The sequence below is a fragment of the Polypterus senegalus genome, chromosome 16 (assembly GCF_016835505.1).
Source record: "Polypterus senegalus isolate Bchr_013 chromosome 16, ASM1683550v1, whole genome shotgun sequence".
In the NCBI taxonomy this organism is placed as follows: Eukaryota; Metazoa; Chordata; class Cladistia; order Polypteriformes; family Polypteridae; genus Polypterus; species Polypterus senegalus.
The window spans coordinates 74,881,431-74,905,640 of record NC_053169.1 but is presented as its reverse complement, the minus strand read 5'-3'; the positions used below and the strand labels follow the sequence as shown (position 1 = coordinate 74,905,640).

At 40.7% G+C, this 24,210-nt stretch overlaps 1 protein-coding gene across 2 annotated transcripts in view; it reads right to left on the bottom strand.

Annotated features, from left to right (window-relative positions):
* Positions 1-9,426: 9,426 nt before the first annotated feature.
* Positions 9,427-24,210, bottom strand: part of peli1b (pellino E3 ubiquitin protein ligase 1b) — a 177,537-nt gene continuing 162,753 nt past the window's right edge. For both annotated transcript variants that reach the window (XM_039739136.1, XM_039739135.1), the window contains one exon: positions 9,427-10,988. In XM_039739136.1, the coding sequence (XP_039595070.1) occupies positions 10,422-10,988 (567 nt within the window). In that variant the 3' untranslated portion in view covers positions 9,427-10,421. The remainder of the gene's footprint in view (positions 10,989-24,210) is intronic.

Genomic DNA, 24,210 nt, shown 5'->3' with positions numbered 1-24,210 from the left:
CAATCGACTAGATTACTGTAACGCACTCCTCTCAGGACTACCCAAAAAACACATAAATCACTTGCAACGAGTGCAGAATGCAGCTGCTAGAATCCTAACTGGGAAAAGAAAATCCGAACACATTTCTCCAGTTTTGATGTCACTACACTGGTTGCCTGTGTCATTCAGGATTGACTTTAAAATACTGCTTATGGTTTATAAAGCCTTAAATAATCGCTCCATCTTATATATCGGAATGTCTGACACCTTATATTCCAAATCGTAACCTTAGATCTTCAAATGAGTGTCTCCTTAGAATTCCAAAAGCTAAACTTAAAAGAAGTGGTTAAGTGGCCTTCTGCGGTTATGCACCTAAAATCTGGAATAGCCTGCCAATAGGAATTTGCCAGGCTGATACAGTAGAGCACTTTAAAACACTGCTGAAAACACATTACTTTAACATGGCCTTTTTATAACTTCATTTTAATCTTAATACTGATACTCTGTATGTTCAATTCTTCATAATAACTATTCACAGTGGCTCCAAAATCCATACTGACCCCAACTCTCTCTTCTGTTTCTTTTTCCTACTCAAAGCATCATGCTGCTCCAACATTGATGGACTGAAAGCCAGAAGTCTACGTGACCATCATCATCAGGTCCTTCCATGAAAACCCTAAATACAAAGAGGACTGTTTGATTTATGTTAGGTAGATTGCCCAGAGGGGACTGGGCGGTCTCTTGGTCTGGAACCCCTACAGATTTTATTTTTTTTCTCCAGCTTTTGGAGTTTTTTTTTTCTGTCCACCCTGGCCATCGGACCTTACTTATTTTATGTTAATTAATGTTGACTTATGTTTATTTTTTATTGTGTCTTCTATTTTTCTATTCATTTTGTAAAGCACTTTGAGCTACATTTTTTTGTATGAATATGTGCTATATAAATAAATGTTGATTGATTGATTGATCAGAAAATAAACTTACCAGTGAAGTGGCAGAAGTTTCGATAGAAGTAAACGTGTCTTCTATGTTTCCAACACTCTTGTGAGAACAAAAGAAGGAGGAGGAGGTGAGGATCACACGCTGATACAGCGCATTGCTGCACCCACCACACGACAAACCAACTCAGGATCCCAGGTTAGGACCCGAGTGCAGCCATGCAGCAGGTGACACCTCAGCACCACACTAGTTCAGATGGAGTGGAACAGTGTGAGGTTGTTTTTTTTTTTTAACAAAAGAAATATGGAAATAATTGTTTTACCGGATATTCCTGGTGTTGTTTTTCTCATGGCAAGGATATGTTTTCTATTCGATTGTGTGAGATCTCACTCAAATATGGAAGTAAACCAACACGATACCAAGCAGGTGGCAGGAACTGTTTACTGTGCTTTGCTTTTTTCAATAGGAAACCACACCCTGTGGACTTCAAAGGTTACTGTGGAAGAAGACAAGCGGTGAGAGGGCGCACACAGCTGCTCTTCTTTAAAAATGGCTGAATCTCATAGTTTTTGTGTTCAAAAATGATATTTATGAACTACAATGGGATGCAAAAGTTTGGGCAACCTTGTTAATAGTCATTATTTTCCTGTATAAATCGTTGGTTGTTACGATAAAAAATGTCAGTTAAATATATCATATAGGAGACACACACAGTGATATTTGAGAAGTGAAATGAAGTTTATTGGATTTACAGAAAGTGTGCAATAATTGTTCAAACAAAATCAGGCAGGTGCATAAATTTGGGCACCGTTGTCATTTTATTGATTCCAAAACTTTTAGAACTAATTATTGGAACTCCAATTGGCTTGGTAAGCTCAGTGACCCCTGACCTACATACACAGGTGAATCCTATAATGAGAAAGAGTATTTAAGGGGGTCAATTGTAAGTTTCCCTCCTCCTTTAATTTTCTCTGAAGAGTAGCAACATGGGGGTCACAAAACAACTCTCAAATGACCTGAAGACCAAGATTGTTCACCATCATGGTTTAGGGGAAGGATACAGAAAGCTGTCCCAGAGATTTAAGCTGTCTGTTTCCACAGTTAGGAACATATTGAGGAAATAGAAGACCACAGGCTCAGTTCAAGTTAAGGCTCGAAGTGGCAGACCAAGAAAGATTTCGGATAGACAGAAGCGACGAATGGTGAGAACAGTCAGAGTCAACCCACAGACCAGCACCAAAGACCTACAACATCATCTTGCAGCAGATGGAGTCACTGTGCATCGTTCAACCATTCGGCGCACTTTACACAAGGAGATGCTGTATGCGAGAGTGATGCAGAGGAAGCACAAACAGAGCCGCTTGAGGTATGCTCAAGCACATTTGGACAAGCCAGCTTCATTTTGGAATAAGGTGCTGTGGACTGATGAAACTAAAATTGAGTTATTTGGGCATAACAAGGGCGTTATGCATGGAGGAAAAAGAACACAGCATTCCAAGAAAAACACCTGCTACCTACAGTCAAATATGGTGGTGGTTCCATCATGCTGTGGGGCTGTGTGGCCAGTGCAGGGACTGGGAATCTTGTCAAAGTTGAGAAGCGCATGGATTCCACTCCGTATCAGCAGATTCTGGAGACCAATGTCCAGGAATCGGTGACAAAGCTGAAGCTGCGCCGGGGCTGGATCTTTCAACAAGACAACGACCCGAAACACTGCTCAAAATCCACTAAGGCATTCATGCAGAGGAACAAGTACAACGTTCTAGAATGGCCATCTCAGTCCCCAGACCTGAATATAATTGAAAATCTGTGGTGTGAGTTAAAGAGAGCTGTCCATGCTCGGAAGCCATCAAACCTGAATGAACTAGAGATGTTTTGTAAAGAGGAATGGTCCAAAATACCTTCAACCACAATCCAGACTCTCATTGGAACCTACAGGAGGCGTTTAGAGGCTGTAATTTCTGCAAAAGGCGGATCTACTAAATATTGATTTAATTTCTTTTTGTGGTGCCCAAATTTATGCACCTGCCTGATTTTGTTTGAACAATTATTGCACACTTTCTGTAAATCCAATAAACTTCATTTCACTTCTCAAATATCACTGTGTGTGTCTTCTATATGATATATTTAACTGACATTTCTTATTGTAACAACCAACGATTTATACAGGAAAATAATGACTATTAACAAGGTTGTCCAAACTTTTGCATCCCATTGTATTTCACAATTTGTGTAATCATAAGACATGAATCAATGCTCAACAACTGTCTTGGATGTACTCGGTAAGTTTTCAGGCTTTTATTTTCTGGTGGTGTCCCATTAGCCACTACTGTAAACCTGCAGTGCGGACATGATATTTTTTTTCCCATTTATAGAAAATGCTTAACTTTAGAGCACAATTGCTTCTGTCAAATGATATATACCATGTTTGTAAAGAAATAACTTTGAAAAATAGCAAAGTTATCCTTTAATAGTTCATAATATCTTGGGTAGATGGGTAAAGAAGCCATTATCTGGTCTGGTATGCCCAGCAAGAAGCTCCTCAGATGAATCAGGATCCATGTTGGGAATTCACTGACAGTACGGCTGCAAGGCCACACCAGTGACCAATCGTGTCACAGATAGTAATAATTTTTATAAGTTTATACTTGGCTTGTATACGAGAATCCTTCAGCAGACAATTCTGTTGAATATTGGCAGGATGATCCATCTTCGTTAACGGAGGTGCTCTCGGTGGCTCTGGCTCACCGTCTCCTGGTGCCGTCAGAGTGTGCAGAGGTTTTAAAGTTGGACGTTTAGGCAGGGCTGCAATACAAAGCTCCCGAATACTGGAGTCCAGTTGTTGTGAGTTCCCAAGTGCGAGGTTGTGGGAATGCTTTATTTAATTATTTATTTTTACAAAATTGAATATACTGAACTTATCCTTTAGGTTTTCTTTGCCTAATTCCTGTGCTATGGTTCTGATTTGTTGGTTACTTTAAAAACAAAAAGAACAACAAAACAGGACAATCATTCATGAGCTGCTCTCTGGGCTTTGATGTAGGTTTTGGGAAGAACAAAAGCTAATCCCGCGCAGCAGAATCCCACGCAGCCGGACCAGTAGGGAGCACATGGCAGGCCCGTTCGCCACAAATGCAGCCCTACAATTCTAGAAGTGGATTTGGCGTCAGCCCCACTTTCTCACTGCTCCAAAATCTCCAGTTCAAGTGCTGGCCTGCCATTTTGTGTGGAATGTTTCTCTCACTTTAATTTCATACCTGAACTGCAAGCCCACAAATGCACACGTCTGAAATCGGGTAGTTCGGTTTATAAAAAAACAACACTTAATGCTCAAATTCATGTCAGTTTTAACTTTGCATGTACAAGCTCCATCATCATCATCATCATCATCATCAGCACAACAAGAATCACAGCAAAGTTCCTGGGTCTGTTGCCAGGCCTGCCGCCGGGGGGGACAAACGGGACTCTGGTCCGGGGCCCTAACGGAAGGGGTCCCCTTCACACTTGATTTTTTTTTATGTTGATGTTGTGTGCGTAGATATATATTCGGACAATTATTCAAGTTACATGTAATAGAAAAGTTAAATCATTTAGCTTACAACAATACAAGTGAGTGTTTTAATAGCCGCACGCTACACGCAAGTAGAAATCGTGCTCGTGTCGTGTGAAGCACGCTTGTCAAAGGGGGCCGGCAGTGGCACTCTTCTCAAAGACAAAGGAGAGCCGATGCCAATGTCCTTGAGCTTGACGTTGAGTAGTATGTTTGTTGTACAGGGTACGTGGACAATGGATTGACTTCGCCGCTGTAATTGAATAGGCGCTGTTCTGTCTCAGACAACAGCGATATTGTTGTGCACTGTCGTGGATGTTGACGTGTATGGTGTAGCAGAAGTCCGTCTCCGTAGTTTGATAATTCATTGGGTGTTTATTGTTGCTTTTAAAGCAGTGACGAGTGTGCGTTGGTTTTGTGTGTATCACTAAAGATTCTGGATCACCCGGATTTTTTGAAAACTTTGAAGTTTGATACAGCAAGTTACCATACTGATTGTACAGCATGTAGATAACCCTAACCGTTAGTATATATTAAAATGTTCAGATGTTACTCCTGTTCATTGTATTGGTATAATTGTACCGTTACATGTTAGATAATACATAGGCTTATCTCATTAATGTATTGTTTCAATTCCGCTACGAGTTTCCGTTAGCACTGGCTTTCCTTCTCGCAGTCAAACTTTGATGTGCGACAAGGCTTAACTCATCAAGTATGGTATTCATAAATGCAGCATTGTCGCTGTCGGATGAACTACATTTCGATCATTTTGTATACGTATTTGAAGGTTTTGGCATGTGGGGACCCGGGGGAAGGCAGAGGGCCCCACACGTACCCAGTTGTCTGAGGCCTGCTGTTGCTAAATTTTTGGCAATTCGGCTTGGCAAGAGAAGAACTTTCTGAAGGCTGGATGGGGAGTTTCTGAAAAGCAGTCTGATGTTAAAGCACAGAGATGGACGGACAGACGGAGAGCGAGCCACAGTGTGTGGTGGTCCATTTTTATCTTGACTTTCTTGGGTGACCTAAGAATTTTGCACAGTGCTGTATATGGAGTTATGTTTTTGTATTTTGATAATTTTATGATTTACAGTGAAAATGTTCGAAGTTCTGCGGTGGGCTGGCGCCCTTGCCCAGGGTTTGTTTCCTGCCTTGCACCCTGTGTTGGCTCCAGCAGACCCCCATGACCCTGTAGTTAGGATATTGCGGGTTGGATACTAGATGGATGGATGTTGGAAGTTGTACCCTTTTTTTTGTTAAATATAATACTGAAGGAAGTAAGGATGAATTTAAAGTCCTGCACAAAACTTATGTTCAAAATGCCCTTATTCTGGTTGGATAAACCAGGTTGTTGGTCTCTTGATAGACCTAATTAACACCCGTAGATATCTCCATGAGTGCCCCGATGATGAAGCCACGTTATTCCTTCTCATGGTTGAACTAATGTCTCATTTGTTTTCAGAAATCGCTAAATTGACGTTGATGGCCTGAACGTCCAGGACTAAGCTCAGCAGTGCAATCTCGGGAGACGCAGGCTTCGTGCTGGTTTTCAGATTTACAGCAGCTGTTGACGACGTGTAACCTTCTCTTGAGCACATTTTCTATTGAGATTGGAGCATTTTACTAAAGGAGGACTCCATAAGCCGACTTGCGCATGTAAACGGGGAGGTTTTTAAGAAACCAGGTTTTAGCCTTAACATGATCCTGTTTTATGTGTGCATTGTGAGTGATAGTCAGTGATCTAAAACACACTTCAAACTCTGCTCTGAAGGACCGTAAGAAATCCAAGGGGCGGCTTTCAAATGGCCCTCGCCGCACCAGCATCATTGAAACCGAGGATATCTCACAGCTAGAAGTGACCTGCGAGGAACAACGGGGACATGAGACCAAAACAAGAATTCAAAGACCCAAAGTGGTCTGTCACAAAAATAAATTGCAAATGGTGGCTTTTGAAACAATGGACTGACTTGGTATGGTTACCAAACTTTTGCAAATGCCACCCTTACTTTGTTATTTTATTACTTTCTTAGCTTAAATACGTCACAACTTTAGATTAACATGTTCAGAAAAATGGCATGTCAGGTGAATTTTTTTTTTGTTTTTTTTTAACATCAAATTTCAAAAATATATCAGGCATCATAATTCAGTAGGATTTGGGGTCCTCAAAGGCTGCCAGTGTTTATTTCCGTCGCGTTGCTAGGGGCGTGTCCTCCGAGGTCAGGACCCGTGAAATGGAAAGGGCCGGCTAGGCGTGTAAATGCTTATCTGCTAACTTTATCGTTGTGCTCTTTCCTCGTCTGTACTTTCGGTTTTGACCTTCTTGCTGTCATGACCGCAATTATTGTCTCTCGTTTTGTCAGTCAGTCAGTCATTTCTCAACCTGCTATATCCTAACTACAGGGTCTGCTGGAGCCAATCCCAGCCAGCACAAGGCAGGAAACAAAGCACCAGCCCACCGCAGGACGTACCCACACCAAGCACACACTCGGGACGGTTTAGGATCGCCAATGCACCTAACCTGAATGTCTTTAGACTGTGGGAAGAAACTCACGCAGACACGGGGAGAACTTGCAAACTCCACACAGGAAGGACCCAGGAAGCAAACCGAAGTCTCCTTACTGCGAGGCAGCAGCGCTACCCACTGTGCCACTGCGCCACTCCCTCAGTTTTGTTTCACTTTATGTTTCCCGGTTTGTGCTCAAAAGATTACCTGTCAGTTTGCTGTAATATGTAGGGGTTTTCTAAACTTTTGCATGGAACTGTAAATAATAAGACTTTTATTAGCATACTATAAAATTAACAGGACAAGTGGTTATTCTATGTGGACATCCTTCAGGTTCCTGGAGCTGGCTTTGTCTCCCATGACTGAGGAAAAAGTGGGCTCAGGAAACAGACGGGACCTCCCGTGCCAGTGTGTGTAAATGTTAACGCTGTCCAGAGATTCAAAGTATGGCTTTCTGTGGGCTGACGAGGTGTAAGTCATAAGTTACTCACCAGAGGGCACTCTAACCCAAGGTTTATATTTTTAAACCGTATTGACTTTCAAAAGCCACGTTAATCCAAAATATTTTTTGGAAATGAAAGAGGTTAGAAGTCTTGATGTAATACATAAGTATAATTTAAAATCTCTACAAAGTAATTGTCACGTAATAAGGGATCACACGTTACCAAACATTTTAAAATTCACAACTTTTATTCAAGTTGATACAAAATTCATCTGCAGCAAAATTTCCAGCTGCTATTAAAAGTTTCCTGGAAAGCACAGTGGAGCAAACTATGAAAAACTAAAGTGTGAACACAGACCATGCAGAACACATTTGTTAAAAAGCCCTTCTTGATCCACTTCTACACTCGAGCCCCTGCTCCTCTAGACATCCATAGCTTAAATACATTTAATACTGGAGCAAAGAAAGAAAAAGTCAAAGCACTGTTTCAGAGGTAGCTCACCCCTTCCAATTTCATTTCAGTATTAGGACAGTCAACAATGAAATCACAGAGTCCTCACTTTGACACCAATAACCAGAGATAAATGTCTCCCTGAGAGGTAATAATGCTATTTGGGAATTCAGATTCCGACCCAAAAGGTATACAAGGTATTTTAGAAAGAACAGTTTCAGCCCTGTGCTACACTCCAAATGTGGCAGAGATGCACCCCAATTCAGCCACTATGCTGCCCTTTTGTTCAACTTTGATAATTTACTGACAGCTTTTTGTAAACTTTTTAAAAATTCTGTATGTTCCAGAAACATGTCAGTCCATCTTGGCATTCACAACATGTTTCTAAAACTGTAACAGAAATGTGGAGTGAGAGAGAAGCAGTCAAGCGTTACTCACTTGGACTTTAAACGAAAACGGCTGCTCCTACAGTAGACCTACAAGTCCATTTCTGGCATGCTAATTCTCCGTGAATATACCCCACAATTTAAAATACCTCATGCTCGTCTGATCATCAAAGACTTCAACATTTACATGTTTGAAAGTTTTGAAATAAACCAATGGCCAATACAAAAGAAAACGTTATCTGCCTACGAGTGGCTTAATGTCTGCTATAATAACCCGCAGCCCCAGAACTGGCAAAGAGGAACAAAAACTGACAAAACAGACAATCCTTACCGAAAAGTAAGAAAGAAAACTAACGCACACTACTCCAAAAATGACCTACCTTCTCACTTTTTTTTTTTTACAATTAAATTAGAAAAGATGATATACAAGTTAAAACATTACACAATATAGCATTTTTTTAAGAAAAAATATGTTAAAATCAGTTTCTATAAATGAATATAGTTTGTATTGGACTGGTACTTTTGTAAGCTTAAATAGTTCATTTAATAACATGTCTAGGATATCTTAAAAAAAAAAAAATTCAAACTGTCAAGGCAACACAAAAACTCTTCTTACCTTCCATATTTAGTACTTCAATAAAACAGACACGTTTTAGTCTTTTTTTTTTTTTTTCAATTCCCTGCAAGTAAAAATAATCCTATTGCAAATACTGTAAGTGTGTGTGTGTGTGTGTGTGTGTTTGCACATTGTACACGGCGCCTTGTGAAAGTCTCACTCACTTTTCACAGCCTGCTACACCTCGCCATGCGCCACATAGGAGTCTTCCCACCATGTCCCTGATTCAGTCTCCACGCTCGACAGAGGAGGCTGAAGGAATCTTCTCACGCGTAATCCTGGGTGCGTTCAACACACTGAAGAACGAGACCAATACAGGCTGCACCGCCCTATCGGTGAGTAAATGGCTCCAGCGCCCCGTGGATGTGTAATAACCGCCGATGATCAGGGCTTACATAAAAGCATAAAGACGACTGCACACATGAAGCAAACAAAAAGTGTGATACACTGCAGCTGGCGACTGGCTGGGCATGAGCAGCATCAGTCTGCGCATGTTGTTCCTTGTGTGTATTTAGTGGGCAGTGCTGCCCGAGGGAATTGTAAATATATATTTAATTATTTTTAAATAATTTCAAACTATGGTGGGCCAAAACCACAGATGCCAAAGTGAAGGATAAGGCAGGCCAACTGGAAATGCACAAGACAGACAAGAGGAGTCCATCAAGACAGGTTACCTAATAGCTAAGTCACCCCAATATCTCATTCATACTTTTTTTAAACCATTAGTCTCCTCAAGGAGCACATGGCTTTATAATGTTCACCCTATATTCTTATAACATTGCGTGAAATGGAAGCAGCGGCAAAGCAGAAAAAGCTGGCACAAAAACCCAGGATCAAGCACCCAAAGGCACAGTTTTGGGATGCTCTGTAGCAGCAGAGATGGGGAGACTTTTGAAGAGTTAAGAAGGAAAACCTGCTTCAGCCTGCAAAAGCCCAGAGATTGGGGACAAAGACTCATCTTTTGTCAGTATAAAGATTATAATGTCTAAGTAAAACAATGTAGTGTGGTTGAGTCCTCAAATGGCCTGGTCGGTGCTACAGGCAATCTGTGTTAGGACCTAATGATGGGCAGTCGGCAGGCAAGCTCGAGTTACTCTGCTAGTCACATTGTGCAAAGCCACAATGACACAAGGCTTTCAGAGCAGAGTAGTGATGCGACAAGTAGAAATTTGAGCAATTGCTAATCACTTCTTGTATCGTTTAGTCAGTCTCCATACCCGCTATATCCTAACACAGGGACATGGGGGTCTGCTCATTTATTTAAGGCTCAAATGTGGTGTCTTAAGTAGATATGGGAAATGGACTCCTAACTGAATGCATTTTAATTACCTCATTAGCCAGAAGAATGTTAGAAAAGCGCAAAGGTGTGGAGACGTTCACAAGGCAGCGTTTACATATATACTCTGTAAATGTACTGTATACCTCAGTTGGGCAGCACACACTAAAAGGAATAAAAGGTCACTTTAAAAAAGTCCCAAAATGTATTTTTCAAGAAAAATGGAAAAGATATAGCTTATAATGCATAAGCTTTAATATAATATGCATATTACAAAAACCTCTAGTCCACAGGTCCTTGGAATATAAGTCTAATGTAGCCTTGCTCCCCCATTAGCTGCTGTGCACAGAAAGGGCACGCTGCATGAAAAGTATGGGTGCCATGAGGCAGGGGAATCTGCGACCAATAAGCTACAGTTTTCTCAGAGCAGACGTGGCCACAGGGGCTAAATGCATGTGTCGGTGGCCCTGCATCCACATAGAAACCAGCTTCACAGCCCAACCACAGTGGCACGTAGGGCCCCCTGGAACGGCACATAGGGCACTCGCGGTCCTTGCCGTCTCTCTCTTCCTTGTTGCCCCAGTTGTGATAACCATGAACATGACCACAGTTGAGGTAGACCCAAGGCTGCTTCTCGTCCACCACTTCCTTCCTTTTCATGCTGGGAAAGGCAAGAGTGTTAAAGCCCACAGGACACTGAGGCCTCGCTGCATTGATCTCTTGTCGTAAGGCCTCAAGGTGCTTCACTGTTGGTGTGTGTGACAGGCCTTCAGCTGTACGCCATAACAATGTGGCCCCGCAAAGGTCAATGAGCGAGCCGTCCAGCAGTTCATTTGTCTCACTGTCAACCTGAAAGAAGAACACAGAATAAGAAACATGCCTTGCGTGCATCATTCATCTTCACTATTTTTTAATTTACTAGAATGTGTGTTGCTTTCTTTTGTAAATGAAAGCATCTTGTAATCGTGCTGTCCTCTGTGACAAACATTGGTGGATCTGTTCCTGCATTTATAAATGAATCACCTTCATAGGTTACACTCTTTATCTTTTAATAAAGGACTACAAATTTCCACAGCCATGTAGAAACTGATTCTTAACCTAAATCATATTTATTATTTGGAGGCCTCAAAATTCTTTCATTTTTCAGTTTCTTCCAAAAACACTTGAATTTGTTACAAAAACCTAATTGTGCACCAGATTCGTGCAACTAATAAAAACATCATTCCAAGGTTGCTTGTCATTTTATTTAATCCCTTTCTATTGGTATTCAACGTGAGATTTCCCTAGACAGACTAGGCAGTTACAACGGATGTCTAGAAAGTGGTCGTAAATTGGAGACATTACCATGTATGACGCATTCTGATGATTAATGAATCAAATAGGGCATTATGCCTCAACGTGCATGTGTGTTTCCAAATTTACAGCATGGGTGACAGCACTCGGACCAAGGCAAACATACACTACTGTTAAAAAACAAACAAACAAAAAAAAAAACGCAAGGGATACCACCAAAGTTAAACTTCCCGAAGCTTCCCATCTCATTGAGAAAAGATCTCACCTACATTGATGAAATGCAGTAAACAACACAGGCTCATATGTATTGCGATTTTAGACATGCCTGTCATAGTAAACACCCATTAAGAACCCTTCATTGAGAAGAAAACTTCCTTTCTTTTCTTTTACTTTTGTTTGCAGTCCTTCTAATGCAAGACACTCTTCCCTAAAGTCCAAAAGCCAACCCAGTGATCATAGCAACTGTGGACTCTGGCAAATACAGTATGAGACCTCCTTTTTCTGTCTCCTATCGCTTAAATCATTTTTGTCTGTAAGATTAGTGCTACAACCTTGTTTTTAATTAGGCTATCTCCTATGGTGGAACATTTGATCATATACCACAATAGACTAATCATGAAGTGTTCATTACTTCACTCCATTTAGTACTCTTGCCCTGTCAGATATTCTTGGTCTGTCTTGCATGCATAGCACATTTAGTTTCTACCCACAGAAGTCTGGGGGCTGTGAGGGCCATTCCAAAACCTTCACCTTGTGTTTCTTTACATACACACACATAACCTGGGATAAGGCGAGTGACCGTGGCCACTCAAAAACCTGCTTTATCAACACAATGACTGCTGGACCAGGATGCTGCATTATAGGTCTATGCATCTATACTAATAAAAGGCAAAGCCCTCACTGACTGACTGACTCACTCATCACTAATTCTCCAACTTCCCGTGTAGGTAGAAGGCTAAAATTTGGCAGGCTCATTCCTTACAGGTTACTTACAAAAGTTAAGCAGGTTTCATTTCGAAATTCTACGCATAACGGTCATAACTTAATCCTACTTACGTACATATATACGTCCATAGCCTGCAGCTCGGGTGTCGTGTCAGGCGGCATTGCGTCCCCCATCCCCACGCCTCCCACGTAGTTGGTTGCCTGCCTATATTGCGTCCCCCATCCCAACGCCTCTCACATAACTGGCTGCCTGCCCATATAAGGCCATCCGTCGCTCCGGTCTCTTCATTCCCTTCCTTGCTTCACCACGGTATTCACGTCTCTCTGCTGAGAACTTCAGCATTTTTTTTAGTCCACGGCTTCTTCCGCTATTTTATTGTTCATTTATTACGATTATAGCTATTGTATAGGTACTGTATTTTAGATTTACTTTACTGTTCAGGTACCCATTTCCTTTACCGTTCCAACCGTACCCCCATTAACATGTCTATCGAGGTGATCACCATCGATCAAAGAACTGTTACTTACCGAGTGGTTTTCATGCCCTGAGATGCCACCTGCCTTTTCTATTCTCTGTGTTACATATTGCACGGCCATATCAGGCTCACTCTTGATATCCAGAGGAACATTGTGTCTTATGTATTGAATGACTGGGACAGGTTCAAGGTGTGGACTGATGACGGTACAGGAGATAATTATACTACACAGGAACACTATAAGAGTGAAATGCTTAAGCCCTTCACCTATGGTTCTGCATGTGAGTTGATGGCTGCCGCTGAATTGTTCGGTTGTCGCTTTCAAGTGTACTGAAATGGCCAAATATTTTACACCTTTGGAGAACTGCCAATGCCTCTTAAACATCTTAGATTCACAGGTGACGATTTGAGTAGTGGACACTTTGATGTTTATGAATGTTTAAACTCTCAAAAGCTGGAAGCAAAGTTATCGATGAAACCAGTTGAATGCTTACAATGCTTGACAGATGCCGAATGTCACTTCAACACAACAAGTCGTGCAAATACTAACGTAATTGAAACAAACAATGAAACTCAAACCGATTATGACAGCAGCAATCCAAGCTGGGAGAAAACAGTAAAAAGGAGGCGTGTCAGACGTTGTGGTACATTTTTTGATGCAGCTAGATGGAAACAACTTCGTGACGCTGCCGCCAAATACTCACAGAAAAATCAACAAGTTAATAGACACGCTGTTGCTAAATACTCGCAGGCAAATCCACAGGTTCATAGACATGCTGCCGCTAAATATTCGCAGGCAATACCACAAGTTAATACCAGAAATGTCTGTTAAACATTTTAGATTCATGAGTACTGATTTGGGTAGTGAACACTTCGATGAATGAAACCTGTTATCTTTACAACGGTTGACAAATATGGAATGTGACTTGAACACAACACATCCTCCAAATACGAACCTGATTGAAAGAAATAATGATAATCAAATTCTTGATGACAGTAACACTCTTAACAGTGACAAAACAATTACATTGACAATCATGTTACGTTATTTTTAAAATATTTCCTTTTCTTTTTCATAACTTCTTTAACACACTACTTCTCCGCTGCGAAGTGCGGATATTTTGCTAGTATATAATAAATAAAGTATTCAATCAGCACTTGTAAAAAATGTAAAGAAATTTACTAAAAATCAACCATTTTATTATCAGGAGTAACTGTCAACAATGTAAAGAAATTGTTAATCACTTTATTTTCACCAGTAACATGACTGATTTGAATAAGAGTCCTTGAAGCATGTCACCTGGCAGAGTGCAGGCATAGAAGAACACGTGCCAAACATATAATGTGTTTTATTGCACGGTCCATGCCTGTTGCACACAACAGATTTAGTAGTTGGTGACTGTGCTCAGTGGGTGGAATGTCCATATACTTCTGTTCTGACAAGTCAGACACCTTATGATGAAGAACTGTCTTCAGGGCAGCTATCTTCCTCGGTACCAGAGCCTACAGGTTCCACATCATCCAACTGATTGTCACTATCTCGATTACTGTCATTTCTCTATTATAAAAAAAAAAAAAATCTTAGGACAAGACAAGACTTTTTTCCAGCGACAAGACATGACCTTTTGAAGAGAGACAGAGAGACACTTTCACGTCCCGTGAGACGGTCAACTCACGTCATACATACAACCTTTGGAAGCAAGTCCCGTGATACACATGCAGAGCAGGTTAGAGATAATGGAAGTTCGAATTCGAAAGTATCAAAAAATGAGAGTAAAAATCGCATCAGCGCAAACAAATGGAAATTATTACTCGGTGAAATAACGGAACAGTGAAAAGAGATTGAATAGTGTTTGAGGATGTCTAGGGGAGAAGAAATCAAGGCAGTGACCTTAAAATGTTCAAAGCACTGCACAAGATGCAGATCATGCTGCACAGGAGCAGCAGGAATCCAGCAGCTGATCGAGCAAAGAGGAGGTAAAAAACAAACAAACAAAAAAAAAAACAACTGTTATTTGTTTCCCATTGTATCACCATTTAAGAGGGGTTTCAGAGGAGCGACTGCGTCTCCTTGGGGTGCGTTCAGCCCCTCTTTTCACAACGGTGTGTAGCGCTGGCAGGGGGGGATAGGGATTGGCGAGTGAAGCCCCCTAGATATTATTCATCTTGCAACAAATCAAGTTCTTTCAAAATATCAGCTGCTTTATGCCTTTTTATTGGTAACTTCACTACAAACTGTTTATTAGCACTATATTCGGCAAACTGTTGCTACCAAAATAAAAATCTGTCAGTCCTCTAGATGGCAGCACTAATAAAGATACCTGAAATGCAGCAGCAAGCTGGTTGTGTTTATAGTGTCTGTATACCGAGACTTGAGTTCTCTCGTATGTTGTGCTTTGACAGGCTCAGTGAGACACAGCTTAACTCATACCTCACATTCAATGTGTTAAAAACCCTGTTTTCATGCATGAATCCACTTTGACAAAACGATCTGATGTCATAAAAATATACAAAAAAGAAGATTAAACATTGTTGATGGTCGCCATGAATCTAAACATCTAAACACAAGTATGGAGCCTGGGTCTCCCTAGATTGTGCGGCTGAGCTTAGCATTGTATGTTCAGCTTATCAACATAAATTTACTGGCTTCTGAAATACTGAGACAGATTACTTCAACCAGGAGTACGAATAATGCAGTCAACCAAATATCTGTCGTCAGGAAATTTAACTTTGTGGACACTTCCATTTTTCTGCCCATGGCTATGGGATGCATATGTAAAGCAAAGACATGGTACAGGCTAATAAGAGTTCAACGGACATGCACAAACTACACAATCCTGAACTGCAACCCAGGTAAGGGTTTACATAGCGACATAACCAAGTTACTTGCAGAGAAATCTATGTGTGGTAACCTGTTCCTCAGGAACCAATACCCTGGTTTCTCTTAACTATGGCATTTTAGCACCTGGGTCTCTGTTCATAACCGAGTCATTAAAGTACATGTAAAAACATTCATTGACAGACAGCTCTAAACAGCAACTGATGCAGTCACTAAGCAAAAGTGCACTGGCAAGTCTAAGCAACGCACATATTATTATACAGGTGACCGTGCTAAATGCATTTTTAGAAGTTTAATAACAAGTTTTATGTTTTTTATATAAAAAAAACAAAAAGTATATCTTACTCTCTTGTTTTTAGAAGCCTCCAGTAAAACTGAGAAGTGTAAGTAATGTTGAACCTAGAACACTTCTTTTATAAATGTTTTAGTACCAAAATAAAGTCTTTATCTGTGTGTCATACATTTGCCCAAAACTTACACAGTAAAAACAGAGCTTGAATATGCCCTGGCACCCTCAATGGCTGTAAATACACCTTTCATACTTCCAGATGCCACGCCATGTGCCAGCCATTACTGATGCTCCACTCCTTTTTTTAATTTAAGAATTATTAATGTTTTTAATATAATAGACTATATGCAAACCGTAGTGCTGACATACTTCTGGTGAAATCTCGGCCAGCTCAGTTACTTCTGTTGTCAATACTAAAGTTATGACTTTTGTTTAGTGGCAAGAATGTCAGAGAAAAGGAAGTTTCAGTGTACATACAGCTCTAGAGCTGAACATTGTTGTGTACATTTATGTCGAGCTTCCAACAAGTACAACAAGGTTCTTTATTTTCATATATTTTCCTTTTATGTGGAAATCCAATATAAATGGATTGTTGCTATCAGAAGAGAGAGCTTTATGGTTAGTTCCCATGCCCAAGTTTGTAGCCGGGCACACAGGGCGGTGACCACTGAAGAAGGGATTGGTTCCTGTGTTGTTTGAATGAAACAATTTCTCCATTCCACTTTCAAGAGTGGGGGTTTGGGAGAGGAGAAAATGACCGACAGATAATGACACACTGGGTGAGGAGGAGGATAATAAAATCCTTGAGGACCACAACTGCACTTTGGCTCCAGTTCCAGCAGTTGTCAACCAAGTGCTTGATGAAAACATGTCTCTCAGAGAAGAGATTCCTCAGCTGAGGAAACAAATTGAGACCCTTACAATGAAGCAGTGGTTTAGCATTCAATGTTTTATTCGCCTTTTTTTTTTTTTAACAAGGTAAGATGTCCAGCCGACTCATGTTATTATGTATTGCAGCACTGGCACGGAGTGCCACAATGCAGGATTTTATGCTCTTTACAAGGCCCTTTGAGGTGGCTCACTTAATCTTTTAATCCTTAAAAGAATTGTTTGTCCTTTGCCTCTCCATTTAGAGAAAGGCACATGCGACTGTGCAGAGTTGCCATTTTTATAGGCTCTCCTGCTACTGATGATGTAATGCCAGCTCATTCTTTTGTGACTCCTCCCTGGCTAATATAACTTGTCCAGCAAGGTTGGAGTATTAAGCCTGAGGACATATTCACCTGTCCCTGAGTAAAGTTTAGTGACTAATTATTGAATTTTTTTTTTTTTTTAAAAAAGAAGCCTAATGTAATCACATATTCGGCTCATGTATGTTCATAGTAGACACAAGCTTTTAAATATGTCCGGATCTTATCTTAATTGTTGATGTAGCTTGAAACATATAGTATGAAGCCCTTCTCCTTATTAGCTCCTGACATTTGGCACAATGTTTGAAATAATGTAACTTTTTACGTCATTTACTGTAAGCCTTGAAGTGATCAGATGAAAAATGCCATAGATTGTCCATTCTGATATCAGCACTGAAAGTGCAGCAGCTGGCTGATCAGGAATCCAGAAGAAAGTGTGCATATAGTTTATTAATTACAGTTATTAATGGTAAGATTTGTCCTCTGGCTTGTTACCATATATTTTGGAATGATTTTTTAAACTAAATTGAAGAGATACTGCTTATCAGCACAGACTCATGCGACAGCTCACTTCAACTTCCTCTCAGACAAGCTGCAAACTTGAGAAATGTCAAGTGGGAAAGATTAAACATTTCAATATTTAACTGGTAGCACTGTGATAACCTCCACCTAAACAGCCCCATTACACCCTATTGGAAAAGCTGCTTGTCCAAAAATGAAAAGGGCAAAGATCTGGAGCAAGGATAAAAATTACCAGCTTGTCGGAAGATGGAAGAGGCAAAGTTCTAAGAACAAGAATAAAAGTAAGGTGAAAAGGATTCAAGGGCGGCGCGGTGGCGCAGTGGTAGCGCTGCTGCCTCGCAGTTAGGAGACCCAGGTTCGCTTCCCGGGTCCTCCCTGTGTGGAGTTTGCATGTTCTCCCCGTGTCTGTATGGATTTCCTCCGGGCACTCCGGTTTCCTCCCACAGTCCAAAGACATGCAGGTTAGGTGGATTGGTGATTCTAAATTGGCCCTAGTGTGTGCTTAGTGTGTGGGTGTGTTTGTGTGTGTCCTGCGGTGGGTTGGCACCCTGCCCGGGATTGGTTCCTGCCTTGTGCCCTGTGTTGGCTGGGATTGGCTCCAGCAGACCCCCGTGACCCTGTGTTTGGATTCAGCAGGTTGGAAAATGGATGGATGGCTGAAAAGGATTCAGACTTTATATAATGAGAATGGTTCAGAGCTTTCATTTAGGTTGTTTGAACTGTTACCATCTAAAAGCAACTTATGGCCACATTCAGGTACTGTGATATTTTGGTTACCACAGAGAACCATCTTACACCTCCTACTTCAGATGTTATTTTAATGCTAGAAGGGGTTAATCAGAAGGAGTGGAAAAGGCAGGAGGGTAGGTGGAGATTTTTGTGAATGTGCAATGATGAAAAAGAGCACAGTACAATTAAAACTAAAATGTGTGATCAAGACATTGAAATGTGGACTGAACTGGTCCACGTTCCTGCACAGGGAGGTAAGCTACATTATCCTGGCTGAGTCAGCAACAGAAACAATCTACTATGTACCAATATCTTAATGATGAATCTGAAGCTGGCGACATGTTCCATACGTACTCTATCTAATATAAGCCTGTGGCACAATCCAAGCAGGTCTGACTTCATCTTACTGCCACTTACGAGCCTGGAATTGATAGCTGCAGTTCTGTGCTATCCAAGCCACAATTTTTCATGTGTCCCTTTTCTTGTTATTTTATTTAATTTTTTTTTTTTTGGGAGATTCTGTAAAATTTTAACTTGTCCATTGGGGACAAATAATGTATATTTTATCTATCCAGCCATCTAAATAAATAGACTATAACGTCACCTACAGTATAATATTCTCAAACTCAATATCATATTCAGGTTCAAATGGGGTGTAACTATAACTTTGACAAGGACATGTAGTACTTTCTGCAAACAAGTTTTTAATGAAATGATTGTATTGTTCATAAAATGAATACAAAGTGCTAAGGTGTTACTGAAAAGTCTCATACAGAGAACAGAACATCATTGATTTTCATGTTGCTGAGCCTTGCAACTGGAATGTAAATTGGCTTGATGTAAAATTTGGGAGACCAGTAAAGCCTGAAGAACAGCTCAACTATTTGTTACTAAAGACTAGAGGGGAATAAAACTATGTTTTTAATTTTGACTAATGAGGTATTCAACTGCCTTAGTTATATACTAAAAAATAATTAAATGGGAAAAGGTAATTCTACTTCAGGCTGTCGTAAATGACAGGGACAAACCACTGTGAACAACTTAAATAAGTTTATAGTTATCCAAAGATGTGCAAATAAATACACGGCCATTCTTTTTAAGTATCGGGCTGTGCCAGACCAGACAAGTGCTCATAAAAAGGTGGTGTGAATTATATATATATTTTTTTGCTTTACACCAATGACTATCAAAGAGAATTTACAGAAGTTCCATGAAACAAAGCATACACACATCCCACATAGTTCCAAAAGTTCACATGCCAATTTAACTAAAAAACAAGCATGAACATGAAAACGGTGCTCACTGCATTAGATCAGTGCAAAATGTGGGGTTTAAAAGACTTAATTACAGGAGCAAGAAAAATACTAGTCATCTAGCTTTGTAAACTACTTTCATGTCAATGCCATGAAAATGAGAACAGGTCTACAGCTAGAAATAAAGTGCCTTGTTATTTGAGTGATGCATTACCGTGAGTTAAGAATGAAGAATTTAAATGTAGCTCGACAGTAAATCTTTTGTGGAATTCAATGAGATACTAAAATACAATACATTATGAATCAGCTCTTGTCATCTGGATAAACATTTTAAATTTTTACCTGAACAAAAAGTTGATCTATGTATTTTCTTCATGAAGAAATTATATGTAAGCCTGTAGGGACGCATGACATAATGTGGTTAAGATCGATTAAAGCAAATTAAAAAGGATTATGAATTAGAGTAAATGGGTTTGAGAATGTCAAACAACAGTCGACTAGATTTACTGTAACACACTCCTCTCAGGACTACCCAAAAAAGACAAATTGTTTGGAACTAGTGAAGAATGTAGCTGCTAGAATCCTAACTAGGAAAAAAAAATCTGAGCACATTGCTCCAGTTTTGATGTCACTACACTGGTTACCTGTGTCATTCAGGATTGACTTTAAAATTCTGCTTATCTATACTAAAAAAAGGCAAAGCCCTCACCCACTCACTCATTCACTGACTGACTCATCACTAATTCTCCAACTTCCCGTGTAGGTAGAAGGCTGAAATTTGGCAGGCTCATTCCTTACAGCTTACTTACAAAAGTTGGGCAGGTTTCATTTCGAAATTCTACACGTAATGGTCATAACTGGAACCTATTTTTCTCCATATACTGTAATGGACGTTAGCCCAATGGCCGTGGGGGGCGGAGCTGCGTGTGACAGCATCGCGCCTCCCACGTAATCACGTGAACTGACTGTGACCGCAGTACCTAGAAAAGAAGGAAGAGCCCCCAAAGAGCGCAGAAGAAAAACGCCGAATACTTTATTCGCGAGATACAAGTTTAATGAGAAGACACGAGGTATAAACGAGACTTTGGATCACTTTGTAACGGAGTTAAACTTGCTGTAGCGAGAAACTTTTTGGTGCCGGATTTTAGCTAACATTAAATAACGCCGTGGACATCACAAGATCGCACTAGATAGCACAGGCACAGCTCAGAAGCTTCGATGCACGTACTCCAAGCGGCTCACGTGAAATGACTATGAGCGCAGTGCGCAGAGAAAGCAAGACCTCTAAAGAGCGCGGAAAGTTTTGCTCACGTGAACGTGTCTGCAAAAAGTGGCGTTTCCTGCACTGCAAAAATACTACAAAAGTCGGGCAGTCGGCGCGCGCATGCGTTGCTGTGCCGGCCTTTGAGATGCTGACTAAACTTCTGCCTTAAGTGAAAGTAAACACTTTTAATTTTTTCCCCCTTTCCATGAGCTATAGCCCAGACAAATGTAAACACAGGATCCCATTTCTAGACCGCGACAAACTAATATTAAGGTGCTTTGCACTTTCTTTTACACGTATACGATTATGAGGTCGTCAGGTCGGATTATGAAGACACACACAGGAGTGGAGGACCGACAGTGCCATCCCGGAGAAGTAAATGGCAGGGCCGTCTCTCCAGTCTACACGAGACCCACCGCGACGCTCAAATCGTCAGCGAAGACCTCTCTCTACACTATATTAAAGAAAAAGGCAAGTTTCCTTTCTTTACACCTTTTTTCCCCAACCAAAGTCTTTCTCTCTTAACACTGCAGAGCACACAAAAATGATTTTCTTTTAATTGCTGATAATGCCGGTAAGGCACATTACAACACGCAGAAATTTGGACGTTCACATAGAAAATGTAATTTCTATACCACAGCCGTCGTCTAGCACCTTTCAAAAGGAATCAACTACCAAGAGATGATCCATATACATTTTAGCTGCTCTTAGTACTATTTACCTGTTATGTTATACCGGCTTTAAAATGTAGTTTACCCGAAACCACTCCACTGGTGCTCAGTGTATCTTTACTTCTTAAAACGTTAATGTTTTACTGTTTAATAGCTTATAGACTACATTTTATTTTTTTCCCTTGCACTCGGTGAGCGAGGCCAATGGCTGATCAGTTATATATACTGTATATATATATATGAATGACCTCCAAAGAGCGCAGAGACTGTTGATCACGTGAACGTGTCTGCAAAAAGTGGCATCTCCTACCCTGCAAAACTCGAGCGGCCATACACCCCTGTCAAATAAACGAAACACACGGCGTGGTGCAACACGAGAGGCTTCGCCTCTAGCGCTGACGTCCGAGGATCGATTCCCGAGACGGGGTGCAGTCAGTGTATACACCTGATGAGCCCAGAGGTAGGGCGAAACATGTGCCGCGTGTTGTTTGCATTATTTGATAGTGAAACTATTTCAGTATATTCAATATATATAAATCAGCGCCTCCCGATTCATTTTACCCTCGCACCCCCTTGGTTTGAGAAGAAGTATGAAAAAATATGAGATTAACGCAGAAAAAAAGATCACCAATTGAAGCTTTATGAATAATGGATACTTTATTCCCCATCAATAATTATTTTGGTAAAGCCATACTCAGTGTGATCCTCCTTCCATGCCCTAATTTTTTTGCGACTAGCCATGATTACATGAACGGTAAAAAAGTAAGAGTGAAGCAAGGGTGACATATCCAGGTTGGCAGGCGACACCTCAATTTGGATATAAGTAGTTTCTATTTAGTCGACAGACATATCTTTGGTAGGAATGTAAGTTGAATTTACTCTTTAAATTTCTATGGTGAAGAAAAATTTATGCAATGCTGACTAAATTTACCTTTCATTCCTACCAAACATATTTCTGTTGACTAAATAAAAATTTAAATAGAACTTGAACAGATACGATACTTCATAATACCCACGCAGCACTACAGTAAGTGCATGTACGAGCAGGAGTCATCCGTTTTAACAAGCAGCATATTGCACTGAAACGAAATAGCCTGCCCATTTAATTTTTTAGGAATGGATAGATAAATTAAGATTTTATACAACAAATGTTTTTTATTTTTCTTCCTCGATGGATTCTGGCAACCCCAGCAACAGCTGCTCGCACCCTAAAGGAGATATATACAAACCGGATTCCAAAAAAGTTGGGACACTAAACAAATTGTGAATAAAAACTGAATGCAATGATGTGGAGATGGCAAATGTCAATATTTTATTTGTAATAGAACGTAGATGAAAGATCAAATGTTTAATCCGAGTAAATGTATCATTTTAAAGGAAAAATATGTTGATTCAAAATTTCACGGTGTCAACAAATCTCGTTGCCCTGTATTTATACATGTGTAATGACAATAAAGTGAATCTAATCTAATCTAATCTAAAATCCCAAAAAAGTTGGGACAAGTAGCAATAAGAGGCTGGAAAAAGTAAATTTGAGCATAACGAAGAGCTGGAAGACCAATAAACACTAATTAGGTCAATTGGCAACATGATTGGGTATAGAAAGAGCTTCTCAGAGTGGCAGTGACTCTCAGAAGCCAAGATGGGTAGAGGATCACCAATTCCCACAATGTTGCGCAGAAAGATAGTGGAGCAATATCAGAAAGGTGTTACCCAGCGAAAAATTGCAAAGACTTTGCATCTATCATCATCAACTGTGCATAACATCATCCGAGGGTCAAGGCCGTAAAACCATACTGGATGCCCGTGATCTCCGGGCCCTTAAACGACACTGCACCACAAACAGGAATGCTACTGTAAAGGAAATCACAGAATGGGCTCAGGAATACTTCCAGAAACCATTGTCAGTGAACACGATCCACCGTGCCATCCGCTGTTGCCAGCTGAAACTCTACAGTGCAAAGAAGAAGCCATTTCTAAGCAAGATCCACAAGCTCAGGCGTTGTCACTGGGCCAGGGATCATTTAAAATGGAGTGTGGCAAAATGGAAGACTGTTCTGTGGTCAGGCGAGTCCGATTCAAAGTTCTTTTGGAAATCTGGGGCGCCATGTCATCCGGACCAAAGAGGACAAGGAAAACCCAAGTTGTTATCAACGCTCAGTTCAGAAGCCTGCATCTCTGATGGTATGGGGTTGCATGAGTGCGTGTGGCATGGGCAGCTTGCATGTCTGGAAAGGCATCATCAATGCAGAAAAATATATTCAGGTTCTAGAACAACATATGCTCCCATCCAGACGTCATCTCTTTCAGGGAAGACCCAGCATTTTTCAACAAGATAATGCCAGACCACATTCTGCATCAATCACAACATCATGGCTGCGTAGGAGAAGGATCCGGGTACTGAAATGGCCAGTCTGCAGTCCAGATCTTTCACCTATAGAGAACATTTGGCGCATCATAAAGAGGAAGGTGCGACAAAGAAGGCCCAAGACGATTGAACAGTTAGAGGCCTGTATTAGACAAGAATGGGACAGCATTCCTATTTCTAAACTTGAGAAACTGGTCTCCTCGGTCCCCAGACGTCTGTTGAGTGTTGCAAG